General features: G+C 46.8%; 1 protein-coding gene across 9 annotated transcripts in view; it reads right to left on the bottom strand.

Moving 5' to 3' along the window:
• Positions 1–19,332, bottom strand: part of LOC120947859 (tensin-2) — a 109,196-nt gene that overhangs the window by 57,537 nt on the left and 32,327 nt on the right. The window contains exon 1 of one of the 9 annotated variants that reach the window (XM_040363638.2): positions 2,589–3,839. The exons of the other annotated variants lie outside the window; for them this stretch is intronic. Within the exon in view, the coding sequence (XP_040219572.2) occupies positions 2,589–2,639 (51 nt within the window). The 5' untranslated portion in view covers positions 2,640–3,839. Of the gene's footprint in view, positions 1–2,588; positions 3,840–19,332 lie in introns of those variants that run through there. 9 annotated transcript variants of the gene reach the window in all.

Genomic DNA, 19,332 nt, shown 5'->3' on the forward strand with positions numbered 1-19,332 from the left:
CGTACTTGGGTCTTTATCTCCCGTATTGCTCCTGATACTCCGATTGAAGCGATCCGTGAAATGGCCTGTTCTAACATAGGGACAGACGACATCTTGGTATATAGCCTTGTACGACGCGACCGGGATCTTTCTACGCTCTCCTACGTATCTTTTAAAATTGGTGTACCGGATTCGCACCGGGCTATTGCTTTGGCTGCTTCAACCTGGCCTCGCGGGATTTCTTTTAAGGAGTTCATCGACCTTAATCCCCGCTCCGTCAATGTTTGGCGACCCACTACTGCAGCATCCCTTGCACCTTCTGCGCCTATTAATCGTGAATCGGATTATCCTTCATCGCCATCTTCTATCAACCACACGACACAACTGCGAAACGCTGATTTCACTATTTCGCCAGATCATGGCCCTATGAGCTTGCCTTATACGCAGTACTTTCAGCAAGCGTAAACCGGCTGATCCGGCTGAAGATTCTCATGAACTACCGACTTTACCCGAATTGATGGAAGCTAACCCTGCATCTAATACACATAATCCGTCCGACTCTCTTTCGCCGTTAATAACTTGCAGAGAGAGCACTCCCGGCGCATCTCGCTCTCTCATCCCTTCGATCGATCAACTAAACATCTACTATCAAAACGTATGAGGCTTGCGCACAAAACTAGACGAGTTACGCCTCTCTGTCTATCTGAGCTTGATATGGATGTGTTGGTGTTAACTGAAACATGGCTCGATGGCTCCATTCCGTCCTCTCTTATCTCGGAGGATGCGTATGTCATCTATCGCTGCGACCGAAATTCTCTCAGCAGTAACCGTTGCCGTGGTGGTGGTGTACTCATTGCCTGCTCTTCCGTGCTGAACACGTCAACTTTATCACTGCCGTTCGACTCGCTGGAGTCTGTTTGGACAATTGTTAAGCTTCAAAACCTTGCAATCTATATCGGCGCCGTTTACATTCCACCCGATCTGCGTTCTTCCGAAGAAGTCCTTGACGTTTTACATGAGAGTGTTAGTTTCGTTGCTGGCAAACTTAAACCAAATGATCTTATGGTGTTACTTGGTGATTTTAATTCACCATCACTCTCCTGGCAACCGTCGGCATCGTGCGTTAATCAGTTCATTCCTACTGGTGTATCTCATGAAAATGTTTCTCTGCTTGATGGAATGTCGGTAAACGGTTTGCTGCAATTATCCGGCATAAAAAATATACGCGGAAGACAATTAGATCTTCTATTTGCCAATGCTGCCTTCTTGGAGTGCTGCTCCCCCGTCATAGCTTCACCTGTTCCACTCGTCGCGCTAGACAATTATCATCCTGCTCATGAGACAAGTGTGCTCCTTACGCACTCTCGCCCTGCATCCTCTCAACGAATACCTACGGCTCGTATGTTCAATTTTAGGAAACTGGACTACCAAAAGCTTCATCGTATTTTTAGCCGGTACCGATTGGTCCTTTACTGATGCTGACTGTGACATAAATCAAGCTGTAGCAGCGTTTACTAATGTAATCACTTCCGCCTTCCCTTCCTGCTGTCCTCTCCTATCCTGTCTACCGATCCCGTCTTCGCTCCTTTTCCGTACCATAAACTCCTTCCTACTCCTTCGAGAATAATTGTATACTATAGTCAGTAAGCACTATTGCTGTAACCCAACGTGGCCGAGCAATTAATAAAATAAAAATAAATAAATAAATAAATAAATAAATAAACAACATCAGGCTACAGCGCACACAGACACACCCACATGCACAGGGCATACGCATACTTGAAGTAGTAAAAGTGATTAGTAGGTCAGTTGTCGGTTCTTTCTGACCACGATCCACTATAGTGGGGTTGTTGGGGCGGGTAGAAGGGTCTTGTTTTACTGCACATGTCGTGAAAGTGATGTACCGATGTTTTTTTATGGACAAACACGAACCATTCAGATCTAGATCCGAGCGATCCCGGGTAACTATTCGGCGCTCAGACACCCGCGATCGTGTCTACGCTGTTACTGTCCTCGCTTAGCGCAATGTATTTACACTATCCGCATGCCGATTGGGACTGAAAAACGAGCAGCCATGAAAAGATGATCTATTTCATTAGTTATTTTCAAAACCTTTGTACGTCCTAGTTGGATGAGTGTTCAAAAACAACGCATTTCCCCAGGCCCACAAAGACACACACACACATACTAATGCTTTCCCATTTGTATTTCCCAGCGCTTGTTTGTGGCTCGTGCTCTCGGTCGGAATCGGTTCAGAATCGGTTGAACAATTAAACGCATTTGCTTGTAAATAAACAGTACATTTCCTCGGCATTATATGCAGCCACAGTAGCGACACCGCCATGGGTGTAGCAAACGTAAACACACCGAAAATGCATTCCTTCATTCAATTCAAACCCGCGGTCGCAAACGACGCATCTCTCCAGGGTTGAGTTTGGTTTTGGGTGTAAGACTGGGTTGACATTTGTTGTTAACCACTCTGGTCCGGCTAGTCAGACAGTTCGTTTGTGAAAAATTAACACCCTACCGACTCCGTGAGGCTAGATGATGCGGGTGCGATCAACACAAACTTCTGTTTCCCGAACGTATCTCCCCTCCGTGTAGCGTACCTTTTTCAGCGTGCTGGAAAGACTGAATGACTGCGAGTTGACTCTTATCATGGTGAGGCTGCGCTGCTGCTGGCTGCGTTGTCTGGCTGGTTGGTTGGCTTGATTAACGGCTACCCTTCCTTTGCCCGTATAAAGCGGACCAAATCACAACAACAACTGCAACAAAAACCTTTGCTTCTCTGCGGATTACTCTTCACGCACGATGTGAAGTGGCGAGAATGGTTTCACTCGGTCATCGCCGCTGGGCGCTGGTTGCGATTGCTGCGGCGATTTTCTTCACTCACTGCTAATCAACCGACACCGTCACCACCGAGGGTTGTACCGCGAGACCGAGTATTCTGTTTTAACTAGCGAGCCGCGATAAGCATTCCACCGTCCGGGGCACTGATAACCGCACAACCGAAAAGACACCCGGTGCCCGGTGCACAGTATTCTGCGGACGCTTTTACGGCCGTCCAATCGTGCTGTTGGTGTGGGACGCGTCAGAATTCCGATCGATTGGTTGAAGTGCGGTCGAGAGTGTGTTTCAAAAATTGATTTTTACTCCCGGTTGTTTTGCTGGTCGATTTTTATTTCCTCACTCACGCACACGGCCGCGCACTTGATAAGGGCAACAACATATCGAACTGCACGTAAACAAAAAAAAAACGAGGGCACAGCAGAGGAGGATTGATTGGTCCGATAACGGTGGGAGTGGAGGGCTTGGAAGACGCTGAGTACGCCAATTTTTTGTAAGAAGGGGGTTGTTAATTTTGACGCTACGTTTTCATTAGTTGAACCACACTAGAATCACACTCGCGAACATCACAGACACGAACACACTAAGCGATAGTAAAAATAGGAAGGAACTACTACTTCAGCAGAAGCTGCGGATGACTTCGGTACCACTTCTTGCACCACTCGGGTACCACTCGGGTGCTGCGTTGCTTGGTACAAAATATCCCCACAACCACCAGCAAAGCTCCAGCAGGAAGCAAACTGATCAGAACTACAGAACTTAAAACACAAACACACACGCGCACACGGAAGTAAGGGGGAAGAGAGAAGCGAGAATTTACAGCACTACACTACCCTAATTACATGATGCTAGATTTCGCCGCCCATAACTCGCGCCGTTACAGCACACACTTTACACGGGGAAGGCAGGATGCAAGTTTGAAAGTCGCAAAACGGTTAGAAAACGGGACGCGCGCCTTAACGTACGTACGATCCGTTCAAAAGACTCTCCGCGAATGAGAGCGAACGGTTCTCTCCGGTGTGGTTCGACCGGTGGCAGGACGTTCAGAAAGCTTCTCATTCATGCCCCTCTACACTGCACTGGTCGACGGCAGCGTGCAATATCAAGAGTGTCGAACAACGGCTGATGCGCATGGCTCGCATCGGGAGCAAGAGAGAGGGTCGATAAGGCGATACGCTGAGTTGGAAAACGTGTTGATGTATTGCTAAGTTATTTTGGTGGAGTTTTAAAATGCTAGATTACAATTACCATGAGTTATCTATGTGTAGCCAAACTTACGAGCAATAATAAATTCATTCAATTTTAGGTTTATCGTCTTAAGCTCGTTAGGATGTTTGCTTCCAGGTGACTTTTAAAACCGCTTTTAGGTTGCCGACTGATTAAAGTCATGAATACCTACACAAACATACGAAAGCATCCACTAGCATAGCAGTAACATTTATCAGTATTTTGTGCCCTGAGGTACTGGTTTACCTGGGTGGCCCTAATTGCTAACATTTAGTTTAATCCATTTTATCTTCATGATAAAGTTATTCCCTGTTATTATAAGCTCAAGTTTATGATCTAGTTTCGCAATGTGAGTTTAAATGATCTATAAAGTTTGTCCGTAATTTTAGGTATCAAAGTAATTCAATCAAAAATATTGAGTTGAAATTGCAAAAATCGACAAATCGGAGTTCGACACCCTTTCCGTAGGGCGATCGTGCGATCCCTCCTCTCCGGAACAAACGCACCACCATATTCTCTCTCACTTTTTTGTCCATCTCTCTCTCTCCCTCTCGAGTGCGCGCGCTAAAACCAACCCTTATCCACATGTGTTCCGCTTAACGCCTGGGAAGGCCTGCAAGCCGACACGTTTTACAACATCGATGAGCCAGCCAAGATGAGCCTCTTTTCGCGGATCGGTTTCATTGCCCTTTTTTACCCGATTCGGTGTGTTTTATTTTCTCTCCATCTTTCGCGAATGTGTTGCTGCTAGTATAGGCCACTCTTCAGTCTTAGGTTTATTCTGCACTAAGAGGGTTTTTTTTCGGTGAATTGACCAACAGTGCCAACCACCGGCAGCGCTGCCCCATCGGTTCGGATCCATTTCTTTTTTTAATGGACGAAAGTTTACCCAGAGTCCGATGACAGCCGCAACGGGAACGGGACTGCGCACAGCAGAATGAAGTAAGAAAAAAATCGCTGACCGCGATCATGTTAAGCGTGTTCAGAGAAGGGCCAGTGGAAAGAAAACATGCACGAGCAAAGGCCGAAAAAAAGCGCAAAAACACTCATACAGACACAGAGAGTGGAGTTTACGGTTCTTGCTGACTCTTGCCATTCTATGGGATCATTATACGAACCACTGGATCGTTGGTTATGTTGATCTTTTTTTCCCTTCCTGTTCGCAAAAACAAAAACGCACATACAGATGGTACAAACCGTACATACAAACACACGCACACACATATACACGAGCTACTTGTGTCGTAACTTGGCAAATAGATTCCTTTACCATTCCTTCGCTAACCCATCACTTGCTCACTGGCTTGGAGCGTTAGAATCGCTCACGCAAATCGCTTTCTCACGTGCTCATGACACTTTCCGCAGGAACTCGCAAACAGCTGGACTTTTAGAGGCAAGGAAAAAAAACTCCCTAGAGGGGAGTGTGGAAGCAGGGCGCGAAGGGCTTTAAAGTAGGAAGTGCGATGGTGGACACGAGATCGGTTAAGGTCGTGGTGTGGAGAGATCGATGATGAAAAGAATTCGCCAGAAGGTACATGTTAGGACGGCGTCCATCATTCCTCCGGAACATACTTTGCGTGATGGTGTTTGACGGTGGAATATTTTATTCCCTGGCACACAGACGTGCGTGGCTATGTTCCTGTGTTCAGTGCAGGATTGATACGGCATCCACGAACCAACGTCGTATCAAGTGGGACTTAAAGAACGCTGTCGAAATGATGGAGTGGCATCTGTAAGCATCCAGTAAGGAGGTGAAGCCTTTTCAGATTCGCCAAAAGGTGGCTGGAAACCAGAGGCCATGTAGCAAAGTGTTGCTCACACACAGTTAGGTAAATATGATTGAGTGAAGGGAAGGGTAAACATTCGCACCTTCACTATTAACGTTCTCAGCGCGTACCACATTAAAAAGGGGAGGCAAATGAAATATCCCTTCCAAGTTGCGCGGTGTAAATAATTTCTTTATCGCATAAATAGTGCACGTGTGCTGAACTGCTTTCGATATACTTACTTGCTGCTGAGCGATACTGTGTGGCACGCTAATTGCGTTGCAAATTGCACTTTCGTCACATGCGCCACTCGTGAACGCGCTCCACACGAATGTGATGGTCAAGGTCGGTGCAATGAAAGTGTTGTGCCAATGTGTAGCAACGATTGGTCGTAAGATTTCTTATTTTAAAGATAATATTTTAGTGTGCACTATTTCTAGCCATGATGCCAACAAAGAAGCTACAAATTATTACCTCGCGTGACACGGGCTGCTAAAAATATCTTCAACTAGACTGCAAAACAAGAGATCATCGCAAAACAAATAAGATTCACTCTCGTTTCCCGTTTGCGGCTGCCACACCACCGAGTCGCAAACAGCTGTTCCGATTAATAACGATCCTGCTCGAGCTGCTCGATGGCAGCAGGCGTGGGAAGGGCTTTGCCGCCCCTTCGTCCGAGCAGAAGGGGCGAGCACACACGCTGATTCATCCTTCAGCAAAGGCGCCTTTTTTAACGCTTTCAACTGGCAAAGCAAGGATGACAACCGCTTGTACGGTTCGCTGATTATCGATTTTCCAATCGAATAAATAGAGGAACAGACAGTTGAGGGGGTGGTGGGTAGTGTTAAAGCTTAGTTACCTTCCCCTCAGCTTCAACTCTGTCTACAATGCATTTTGAAATGGAGTAGAAGGAACGAATCGGGTTAGAAGATTTGTGCTCCATGATTTATGTCAAGGCCGGAACAATACCGTACCGCGAAGGAGCAAATTTTCTTGCGATCGGAGCCCTATTGCACAAATCACACGGTCGGTTGATCGCTCTCCTTGGTCGTGGAACGGCCGCAGGCGACACGTTAATGCAGTGTGATGGATGGCAGCGTGTCGGGCAGGCAATGAGTTAGAGAGACAGTCGCAGCGAAGCACACACACACACACTTGCGGAACCACAGAACAGACCCCACTGTTGGCAAGACCGTTATACATGCGATTGGAATTCCGTCGGATCGGGATCACCATTCCGAGCTGCATCTGGAACGCATAAGAACGGTTTTATAGCATGATCTGCAGCCACATGTGCAGTGGATGAGATCATGTCCGAAAGAACCGGGCAATCCGGCATCGCCTGAAGCTCCCATCCTACTCGATCGCGTGCATTCCTGAGGGCCTATCCAAATCTTACAATGTTGTGGAATTGGAACATACATACAGCTCTCCCTATCCCGATGACATTGCTCTTTCAACGTGTTGTTTGCTGACTTACAGCAACGCCCACCTCACAACCATCAGCGTCCATTAGCTGTTGGACAGTTTTGGCCCACTTTTTCCCATCGCAACGGCGTACTTTAGGCGAGATGGGCAAATTACAAATTCACGATTCCACACCTAATCAATCATCTTTCGGCAAAGGTGGGCAAAGTGGTGGCTGGGAATACGCTTTCCTTCCAACACGATAAGCTAGCCGGGGAAAAAAACGGGGGGTTTAGGTTCAGATGGGAGCTTGCAAATGGGGATGCAAATGTCAGAGACAAAATGAAATTTAATTATTTCATTATTTTCATCTTAGATGGTGGTGGTGAGCCGTTCAGCAATTTTCCAAAGTTTTCTCACACTTTTGAGGGTTTTTTTTTCGGTGAGCGAGGGCTATCATTCATTTCGCCAAACAAATTTGATTAGCAAAATGTCGAACAAATTGCGCACCTTATTCCTTTTCCTTCTGCGCTATGTTCCTCCTTTAATGTGCAGATAATGTTAACGCACAAATAACGCGAAAGGCGTATGGTAGGAACTTTCTCTTCTCGACGGAAGTGTGCATGAAATGAATCTTTAGGTGGTTGGAATTAGATGTTACCAAAGTAACTGCATTACCTTCGACTTGTTGTATGTCGTTTGGGAAAGCAATGGAGGTTATTGAACAGAAGTTTATTGATTGATCGATGTGCGCCGCTCTGTCAAACTTGTTGCGTATCAAATCGATACTAATTACCGAAGACCGATGTCTAAAATGACGCACACACTACACACAAGCCCTTACACAAATTCCTCACCCGTCGTTAGTGTTTGGCTGGGTGAAATACATTCGCTTCTCCTTGTACCCTTTCTTGAGATGCGATTAATAATTCAACACTTTCAACCAGCTTTAGATTAGCGGCGTGCGGCAAACTAACGACGACAGGCAGGCGTCATCGTTCGGGCGGCGCATCATCGTCGCATTCTTCGCCAGCCATCAATTTCGTTGGAAAATGCACGGCTTTTTTTGCGGCGCTGTCAAAAATAGCACGAGCCCTGTCAAACAACGCACGACGCGTGCATGGAACCGATTTCGGGAGCTGTAGCATAATGCTGTTGTACGTCAAACAAGCACGGGGAAAGGGTTTTCTCGGAGCAGGAGCAGCAAACGGGGAATAAATATCCGCTCGACGGGAGCAAGAAACAACATAAAAGCCACATGTCAGCGGTATGATGAATCAAAACGATTCAATCAAAATAGATTATATGTGGTGCTGGTGGTGATTTTTTTGTTGTGTTTTGCGCTCTTCGCCTTCAAACTAAAACATCTACCGGGAAGCTGGGCAGGATTAGGCGATGATCGACGATTGTGTTAGCGAAAGGGGGTATGAAAGTTCACGTAAAAGAAGAAATTAATACTATCCAGCGGAGGAGCAACTCTAAGCGAATTACGCTTCCCCTACAGCGAGAAACGGGATGTGCTATGGAGTTCAGTACACCAGGTACCACCTTGTTAGAAGAGACACATAATTACCGCACTCGAACCGAAAGCTATCTTCCCGCCAAAGTTGCTAAACGAGGTGTCTGGTAGGATTTTATTGCACCTGGAATCCAAGACTCGCCGGCTCCGCTGGGTAAGGGGGAGTGAGCATGATTAGACGAGTCGCTCTTGGCGATGCTGGCCTGTAAGACTTTCTAGAACCACACCAGCCTGGGCCAAGATGATGGTGTTTAAGTACTCTCGTACGTCCTCCGTTGCAGTTAGTGTTATTGCTGGTGAATGGGGAAGGGTTCGCGCGTTTGATCCCATCTTTCATTGCGTTTGCCAAAGGTCGTGCCATGATTGCGTTTGCCGAAAGCGCGTTTTGATCAGTCTAATAGATAGTGGGTCGCCGCTGCAAAACCAGTAATCTAGCCTTGAAAGAATTCTTTTTCATTGCCGTTAGCCGTGCGATGCCGAGGGTAGAGAGAGGTTTGGGATGAGCACTAGGCACGTTATTACTCAATCGAACCGATGCCTCCGAGCAGGTTACCGTCAGGAGTGGAAATTGCTGTACACAAAAGCACAAGAAACTCATTTTAAAACTGACCATCCTTCCAAAGAGTTTTCTTTTGCGCAGACTACGCCTCGCGAGGTAACTAAATTAAGGTCACGCGAAACGTAAAAAAAAGTTCCTTGGAATGCAGAAGGCAAATGCAAACAGGAAAATAGATTTACGGCCATCATAAGTATTTTAAATCATTCGTAATTCGCAGCATCGTCTCACAAACGACAGCTGAGTCTGTACGGCCGAGTTCCCAATGCCAGTGTCTCATCTCGACACCAACCGGGCTCGTATTCCAAACGGCGATGCATAGGAATAGGACGATTAATGTTTGCAACCGGGCAGAATATTAAGACTGCTCTGGGTTTTTAACAAGCTGTTTGTATGTCTCCACCACGCAATCTTGTAAAAGCGTAGTATAAAACACTCCGAGGCGAATGAGAAGAGGATAGAGAAAGAGAGTAATCACAGCTGACAGCGCACAAGCAAAACACTGCCCGGGATCGATCGTGATCGTGAACTTCGTGCCGTGAGACTGGCGAGAAAAAAAGACATTTAATGCTTTTACGGCAGCCCTTCCAGACCGAGCAATTGTTTCATAAATTATAATTCTGTCAGTTTATTAGTTTTCGCACATTTGCTGCGTGCAGAAGCAACGGGATTCCCTTGGCTTGCCAGAGAGCCCTCTCTCTCCGTGGTGAAACGTACACGCAACGAGAGGACATTATCTTAAGTGGCAAGATTCACCGTCCGCGGGGTGATTGGGTGCCAAAGTCAACGATTTGTTTATCACCTCCGGGTGCCTAAGAGTGGCCCCAGAGTGGCTCAAACGAACACTTGCTGCGGGATCGTGCGAAGAGGGAAGTTCGCTCGAAACTTACTCGAAAAGATGGAAAGGATTGCAACGCGCGATCACGAATAGTTCGGTTTTTATGGGTTTCCACGTTTGAAAAAAAAAACACACGCCACGAATGGCAACGTGCAAAAGGGTAAATTCCTGGCGTTGGGTTTCGGCGTTTTTGATTAATTATTTAGAAACCATTTACCCTGAAACACTGGCCAGAGCGCTGACGTCAGCGTTTAATAGTGTTGATGACAGCGGAGTGTGTGTTTAGAGTACTTTGCCGGAAATGTCATAGCATAAAAATATCCGTGACGTTAGGTTTGAGCATCGAGCGCTTGTGAGCATCTTGTTGTAAGTTCGAATCTTGATTGCCTCAGTTACTTCACTTGGCCGAACGAACGTGCAACACACTGAAGAGCTTGGCCACTCTCGATCGGTAGTAGCATTGGCTATCGACCGGTTGATGATGTAACGATTTTCCAATTGCTGGTGATTGTCGAGTGTCTTGGTAAGGGAACGACACATAACAACCTGCCGGACGCGGCAGGGTAGCTAAAAAGCTCATGATTAATAGTGCACTATCGGGAGTGTATCGACGGAGTGCGAACCTGTTAATGGGTCGGCGCTTAGTGATGTGATAGCTTTTACGAGACGTATGCTAATCTGTTATGACGGTGGGGATCATTTTTCAATCGGCAGCATACACCCGCTCTCCTCTAGACGGCAATGAATTAAACATGTTTATTACACTCGAATGCTGTTGCATATCTAGCTCGGGGGCTAGTGCAGTGCATATTGAATGAGTGTTAACAATATCGTTTGGATAGATTTATTGAACGTGGATCTCCTAACTTTTCTGTGGTTTGCGTACTTACGAATTGCGCTCAAATAGTCAGCGTAACCATTCTTACCTGAAAATGACAAGGAAGAAAAATGATTAAAATAATTTAAAACAAACGAATCAATGAAATATAATTGAACTTCCAAGGAGCAGAGGAGAGCAACTAAATGAATAAATTCCACACATACGATCCACAACAGCTACACGGAAAACGTATTTGTCTATGCTACCTTTCCTGTATCCAAGGTTCTAAAAAGTACTTCAGATGTAGGATTTATTGCACAGAAAATAAATAAACATACATTGCAGGACCGTGCCAAATTGAAAGCCCGGTCGGGCAGCAACGTGTGGCCATACCAATACATTTATCATGCACCAATCGTTGTTACCATTGTTTACACAAGCACCACTAGACACATCAAGCACAGGGCGATTCGAAATCCAATCCAACCTGCGTGGGTGGAGGTGGTATTGCGGGTGTGCTGTATGCCCGGCCTGATTGCGACACCAGTCGCTCTGGCTGTGCGTTGTTCAGGAAGTAGAAATTTTCTCCTCATACGGGTGAATTTTCAGTGTGAGCACGAGGAATGTGTATCCAGCGATCTTGCGCCGGTTTGTAGTTGATCTGCTGGGTTAAAACACACAAACAAAAACGATAGAGAGAGAGAGAGAGAGAGAGAGAGAGAGAGAAAGAGAGAGAGAGAGCAATCGCGTACACCTAGCCTAGGTTCAGGAACACTGATTTAAAAAAAAATCACCTCCCTCGGTGGTAAGGTTCATGAAGATTCGACGGAAGGGAGACGAACTTGACCGCTTGAAATTGGGTTCTGTTTGTGCACGGAATATGGGAATCGTTAAAAACAACTTGCAACCGTTCCCATTCCGCGTGGTACAGTGAAAATGAACCTTTCCCTGCACTCCTCCCGCACTCCTCCCGGATGTGAGAGTCGTGACCCTTGCCGCTGCTTCTGCCTGTATGAAGCAATCGGTTCGGGTTGGCACAACATCTCAAGCACGCCCGGTGTGATTCTTGTCGTTTTTCACCGTTACGCGAACCTCATAGCCAACGCACCTCACCCATTTACCCAGAAGGTAAACAGTGAACACGCACTTTAATCAACCAGTCAATCAGCGAGATTTTTTAACCCCCTTCAGTTTCAACTCGGATGTTGCATAAAGCGTTCTTGCCCCCCCATTTGCTGTAAATCGGTTTGGCGGCAAGCAGGGCAGCAGAAGTGCGGCGTACCATTTCCCTGCTCGATGACCTCGAGAATAACTCCCGGAGGTGAAGTGAAATGCGCGTAAAACGTCGGGATAGGGCAATGGGCTGCTGGAGAGTGATATCTGTGATCTTCCGAGGTCATGTGCTCTAGTGCGTCTGCTTGTGTACGGCTATCGCTTGACCGGGCAGTGATGCCATTAGGGCATCAGCGCGCAGGAAGGAAGGATTGGGAAATCCAGAATGATGTTTGATGAAATTTATGTTCATTTCCTTTCGCATTTCGTTTTTATTAGCTGACGTGATTGAGCGATGGCAGCTCCGTGTAGTTTCAATGTATCGGGACAAAATGTCTTGAAAATTAAAACTCCCCAGCGGATTGAATCGGTAGCAAAGCGGGTTACAAATGCCACAAAATTAACATCTGTCAAGCTTCCGTCCGTGTGTTCGGCCCAGTATCCCTTGGAGGTCAAGCTCGAATGACACCCATTTTTCAACACATCTTGAACATTGAAAGCAACCACTCTACGCCCAAGGGGGACAGGCTGGGCGAGCTTAATCGGTTATTATAAATCACCACCATCGTTTTCAACTCCATTCTTTTCTTTCTCTTTTTTGTCATAAGAGAGAAATTGACCTTCGGATTAATTGTGGCTTACTGTGCGCGGCGCACGGGCCTGCTACCGGGCTAACTACGCATGCCACCCATGGAGAGATTGAATCTCCTTACCGGTGGTGTGGAATGTGAATGGGTTTTCGATATGGCGAGCGCTGCGCGCAGTCCATCGCATGGTGGTAGGTCAGCAAAAGTAGAACACGTACGCCCTGGCCAACATGCATATGACCGGTTCTGGGGATCGTTCGTTCGTGTGCATGCCAAACGATTTATTGGTGAAAATAATGCCGGGAATGTGTTTGGCATGGGTGGATTAGGGGTGTACACTTTACCCCGAGACCTCCTGCAACGTTTGGAACGGAGAGTAGCGTTGCTGTAGCTGTGTTCGCTTGGGATCGAGCGTGTGTGTGTGCGCTGTTGTGTGGAAAATGCGAGGATTAAAGGATTGAGATACTCTCCTGGTTGTAATTAACTCACATTGGAGCATGCGCCGTGCTTAAACAACATTTTTCATTTCGGTTTTAAACTAGTTGGACATCTTTTGCATTCGCCTCCGGAGCGGTGTACAACTTCATTTGCCGATAGGAGTAAAACCACCTTCCCCGTGGCCATTAAACGGCGATCAATTTAACGACCGTCTCGAAGCTTTGATAGCACCCATGAAGTGACATTAATGGGGTTTCGTTCCCTTTTCTCTTCCGCCCAACATCTCGTTTTTGGAGGCGGACCCAACCGACCTCCAACATTGGCGTCTTTGATCCCGTTTCGAATTCTAGCGTTTTACAAAACATCACAAGCGATAGTTGTGTTTTTGGAGTGAAAACCCGTTCTTTGGTGCCGTCTTCGCTCCAGAACGCGATCCTGAGCAGCGCCGAAGCTATCGATCATATTCTTTTTATTTCGCGCGGTCGTAAAGTTTGAACCCAAGGGAACCTTGTGACGCATACCAGATCGCCAGAACCTCTCTCGTGGCGACCTCAGCTGATTGGGGTTTGCAGTTCGTGCTTCGAAAGTATGAAACATCGTGTGGCCCGGCGCTCTAAATATAGTCGTCAAACGGTTTACGGCCCATCATTAATCTGCGTCATTCCTTTGCCAGGTTTACCACCCAATGCTGGGCATTTTATTCTTCCCGGATTTTATTTGCTCCAACATAGGAATATCGACTCTAACTGCTCTCCAACATACTGCTGCTAGTTAGCATCAGAAAATGGCCACCAGATTGCTGGGGACTGATTAAAACCGATTCAAACGGTTTTTTTTTTCGATCGATCGTCCAAAAATCGTCCGAAAGATGTTGATTGCGACTCGATAGTTTGTTGTGCGGTGTACTTTCGGTGGAAGAAACCGGCCAGGAGCGGGAAGCTTAGCGGATAAAGCTTTTCACTTCCTTATTTGACTCAATTATTCCTGGCCGGTCGGGGTAGATTAGGCTGGTATTATGCTGCCCATATTTGGAATAGAGTACTATCCACAGCCGCCGCATCATCACTACCGTGCAGCCGCAATCTGGCAAAGCGGAATATGGCCGAGTCTCCCGGTCCACGACCATGACCGACCGCTTGAGGAGAGAGGCTTGTATGAGTTGGCAAAAGCGAAATGCTTGGATTAGCTAAACCAGTTGGGTCGAACGAGAGTGGCACGAATGGCTCGGCAGTATTCAAAGAGCCATCCGAAACTGCCGACCACCGTCAGCGCATGGCTGAGGTCGCCGTCAAAGGTCGTCGAATGTGGTCGAACGTCGAATGCTTCATCCATTGGGGTGAAATTGGCTCAGGTTCAGCTATGTGCCGCTCGAAACTCACGTTACTAACGCATGAGCTGTAGGTAGACTCGATCCACCTAAGAGGGTCCACTGTTTGTGTAGGCCGACGAAGAAAGGTCAGTATCTGTTTTGAAGAATCATCGCGTTTACTGACACCCTGAAGTGATGCCTTCTCCAGTGGTATGATTGAATCGGTTTTAGACCATAATGTTAATGGTAAACATTGAGCTGCAAAAGATGCTAATCAAGCTGAAGGTCTTCAAGCGTGCTGAAGAAGAAGCGTTTTATTTATTAAAACAATCCGCCGCATGATGATGTAATCTATGCGATTACTCATATTACGCCGCCGTAAAAGATGCAGATCTTGAAATATGTTGCAGATGCGAAACGGTGCCTTCTTCCATTTTGCCTACCATGGCAGTGTGAATGCGGATATGTTTTCCGTTTTTTCCCCTGGAAACTATTCCTACTCCAGCCAATGAGGTACGAAAGCACGCGGAGCTTTTCATGCTTTGATCCGTGCAATCCCACATAGCGGTTGCATGCCAAAGCATCAGAGGAAGCCGACCGTGTAGATCAGCCAGCGCGCGTACGCCAACATTCCAACCCCAACAAACACGACCTGACGTTCGACGTTTCGAGTCCAAATGTGTCAATCAGGTGCGTTCGGAGGAGGGCCAGGAACGCGGACCATGCTACTGAACCGTTCCCCACCCCAAACGGGGTTTGTTCAACGATCCAGCACGCTCGATGGTACATAGAGGCACCCCCGGGGGTTAAGGGACGCAACGATCCAGCGCGGCTCATCAGTCATGTCACGGCGATCACCAAGGACCGCGTGCTATCGGATCCGTTCGGTGAGATATCCGTGAGAGAGCCTTCCGACCGTCTACTGGCGTGTGTGCGATGGTGCTGTTACGGTCAAGTTTATCATGTACCCCGATTGCTCGTGTCATGTTCACGTTGTTCAACCAAAGTCCTGCTTTCCACGATCGTCGAACTACGCGACCGGGCCTCGCGTGATCATCTTACGCCGGCAATAAGTTGGCGAGAAAGTGCACGAGATGATGATTTATGTAGTAGTAATTCTACGTTCAACTGCGTAATGTCGTTACTTGCGTGTTGTTCATTTTCCTGGCGATAATTTTAAGATGGAAATTTGCTGACCGATTGCACTCAGGTGCCTTGAGGTCATGCTGCCGTAGTGGTTCCGGGCGCATTGCTGCTTTCGATACAAAGGTCACAAAAGCAACCCAGTAGACAACCGGGACGGGAACTAGCAGAACGACATCAAGCAAACGCCTCTACCCGATCGAAACCAGAACACTGCAGTCTTCGGTGTGTGGTAAATAGCGTAAAAACATCATAAATCTAGCTGTTAAAACTACCCATCATGCATTATCACGAACCGCTGACACAGATTGTTGGGTGAAATATGCGCAAACAGCGCAAGATGCAAAGATTGACGGCTGTGCATCGTCATCGGGAGGCGTAGGGGTATTTGAGGTGACATTAAATCCTTTCAGCGAAGAAGAGAGGATTACGGTGCTCACACAAAGTGTCTCGCCTTGACGGAGAGTCTGGCGAAGAGTACCTTTTGACACCGTTTTGCAAAAGGTGCAGTAAACTGTTTACAGCAACGATGTTTGCAATAGTGTGCTAGGACGATGACGAATCAAACGCGGGCAATGTTGACAGTGTGGTGTGGCGTGTTGTTGTTGTTGATTGAAGATGTTTCACATTTGAAAGAGGTTAAACACGATTTGCATAGCGAGGCTACATTTCTGCTACAACATACGGGTAAACTTGGTTTAGCAGGATTGGAAAGAAACGATGGCGCATCGTGGTGTAGATCGACTCCCCGCGGTGGGAAGATCATTTCCATGACTACTGTAAACGCCTGCCGATTGGGCTGAGATCCCGGTAGGGAGTAGCGATTGCGATAAGGCATCCCAAATGCCTGGTGGCTTTCCACCTGGAGCGCAAAGTGTCATGAGGATATAATTTACGAGTCTATTAGTGGGAAACAATCAACCATGACGACAATGTGACCGAGGCCAGGTCGGCACATTGCTTTTGCGTCTTCATTGAGTTGGCGTTGGCTTCGCACTACGTAAGGGCGAAAGAAATCAAACTAAAAACTCCCAGTCGTTTAAAGGGGTTCCGGCACCAACGCCACACGTTGCAGTGAGCAAGAAAAGAAGCTTTAGATGCACGGATAAATTACAACTCCCGCCGTCTGAGCAACATTTTCTGCAACATGATGCCAGCTCTACTTGCAGGTCTTTGATGGTAACGAACGCTCCCTCGGGTGATTTGGTCTCATTGTACACAGACAATCCCGCAATGTACCAGATAAAAAAGCAACGATATTGTCCTGTTTGATGGCGAGATAAAAGCGCAAAACAAGACAGTAGCACCATGAATAAGGCGTGATTAAATCACCCGCCATCTCTGATACGAGCTAGCTCACAACGATATTGATAGCTTTTTGTTCGTTAAAACAGGATTGATAGAAGCGAAACTTATGCTATCAAACTTTAATCGTATGCACAACGTCCCAGAAACTGGTCTGCCTCTCAGCCATTAAACGGAACCTCCCGGGTGTCCTTCAGTGGAATTGAATGAGCTTTCCTTGAGATCTGAGATTGTTCACACCATCGAGATTATTTGTGTGTGTGTGTGCGGATTAGACAAACTTTGGTGTATCGTCTCTGTCGGTCATCTTAAACCTCTAATCTTCGCCAGCCACGAACAATTGTCAAAGCATGAGCGCGCTCGATTCATTTGAATAATAGATGTAAATTGCAAACGAATAGCATGGGAAGTTTGTGCTCGGACGGCAGAGCAAACAGAAACTAGTTTGAACGTCATCGAAACAGCAAAACACTCCTTCAATTATCACACACCTGTGCGTAAAGATTGTTGAGCGTATCTTATCGGATAGCAGGATGTAAACTTGTGAACTATTTTATGAATACATAATGGATTGACTGGCTCTGGTAGAGTTTTGGAAGATTACTGAATGATGATGAAATTGTTATTAATACATATGAACTCATGACAGCATATTTGCGTCTACATATCTCACCAAGCTGTCATAATTTTGAAGAAAGCACAAAGACAATATTTTTGATAACGGAAATGGCTTGTCCGTAAAACAGTTTTACGTCACAGAGCGTCGAATATTAGTTCAATGCCAATCAAATAGCTACAGTGGACGTAGGTTCGCGCTTCATGCCGTCAGGCAAACTGACCATTCTACATCATACTGATAGCTCCCAACAGATATCTGCGGAAAAGAAAAAAACACGATCACATCCACAAATAAAACATCCATACCAATCACACTCATGCTCAATGTTTTTAAGCAATCCCGCTTTGTTTACATAACGCCACAGCTTTTCCCTCGGGCCGCAGTTGCGCCCACCCACCAACTGACCGTTTCCCTTGTGTGTGTGTGTTTTTTATGGATGCTACAGCTGTGAGCGCAGATTAAAACATAAAACTGCCATGCCCACACAAAACACGGCGAGCCAGACAGAACTGGGCGCAATAATGCGTTATACAAACGCGGGAAGGGTTGAATGGGATCGATTTGTTCCGGCCCTAGAAAGCAAACATCTAGACATCTTCTAAAATGCCTTTAGTTTTCCCCCTCGCCGCCACCGCACACCAACCACTATTCACTGGCTATGGAAAACAAACACCGAGCGCCTTTGGGACAGGGCGAGCTCCAATATTCCCACATCTGTTTCATCTGTTGCGCGAGGCGTACCTACGAGACCTGGGACAGGAGATGGGCTAGGTTTGGTTTTTACTTATTACTCGTTCATGCTTTACTGTTCCAACCGGCAACACGCTTTTTCCTTTTGGAGATGCGTTTCCGCTGCCCGTTGAATGCTAGATTTTTATCACCAACTTCCATTGCCGGCCTAGCGAGCGCATTCGACTGTGGGGAAAAGGATGCCAGGAATGTGGGTCTCCCTTGGAGGGATCTCTGTACAACAGCTCTGTATCGATTCCCATCGACGGCTCGCTCGCTCGCTCTCTCCCTTTCTCTCTCTCTCTCTTTGTTGCGCTCCATCAGTGGGCCAGTCGGTCAGTGAATGGTCACTGCCCAAAGGCTAGCCAAGATGACCAGGCGGCGGGTGCATTATGCTTCGTGCCGCACTGTACCGTGTACGGCGCGATGAAAATCGTGTGCCTCACGAGTACCCGACCGACCGATCTATGCCTTCCAGTGCCGCACACAGAGAGATGGGGTAGTAGTTAGAGGAAGGTGATTAATTTGAGATAAATTTTCCAAACTCAAAACAAAAAACAAGACAGCGAAGAATGAAAGAGTGGAAAACACAGGCGAACAGACCGCCGCAAGGAACCATTTCTCCCGAGCTGGTAAAGCCGGCACGCGGTGAAGACAATTTAATTTTCGAAGCGCTTAGAGCGGCGAGAGAAAAGAAAATCAGCGAACGAAATTGCGCGCACGGTGGAGAAAAATCGAAGGATGTCCCGCTAATATGCACAATGCTTTGCCGCTATCGGTGAGCAGGCATCACCGTCAGGCGGGTCAGGTTTAATGGTTCGAACAGCCGTGGAATCAATCGCGCCCTGTGCAGCATCTAAATAGAGAGTCATGTTAAAAATATGTGAAAAGAAGTTTTGAAGTACGTTAGGACAACTTGTAAACATTTTTGTTAAACAAATTTTGTGAAACTATTAGATTGAAATACAAAT

This window comes from Anopheles coluzzii, chromosome 2, assembly GCF_943734685.1.
Source record: "Anopheles coluzzii chromosome 2, AcolN3, whole genome shotgun sequence".
NCBI lineage: Eukaryota > Metazoa > Arthropoda > Insecta > Diptera > Culicidae > Anopheles > Anopheles coluzzii.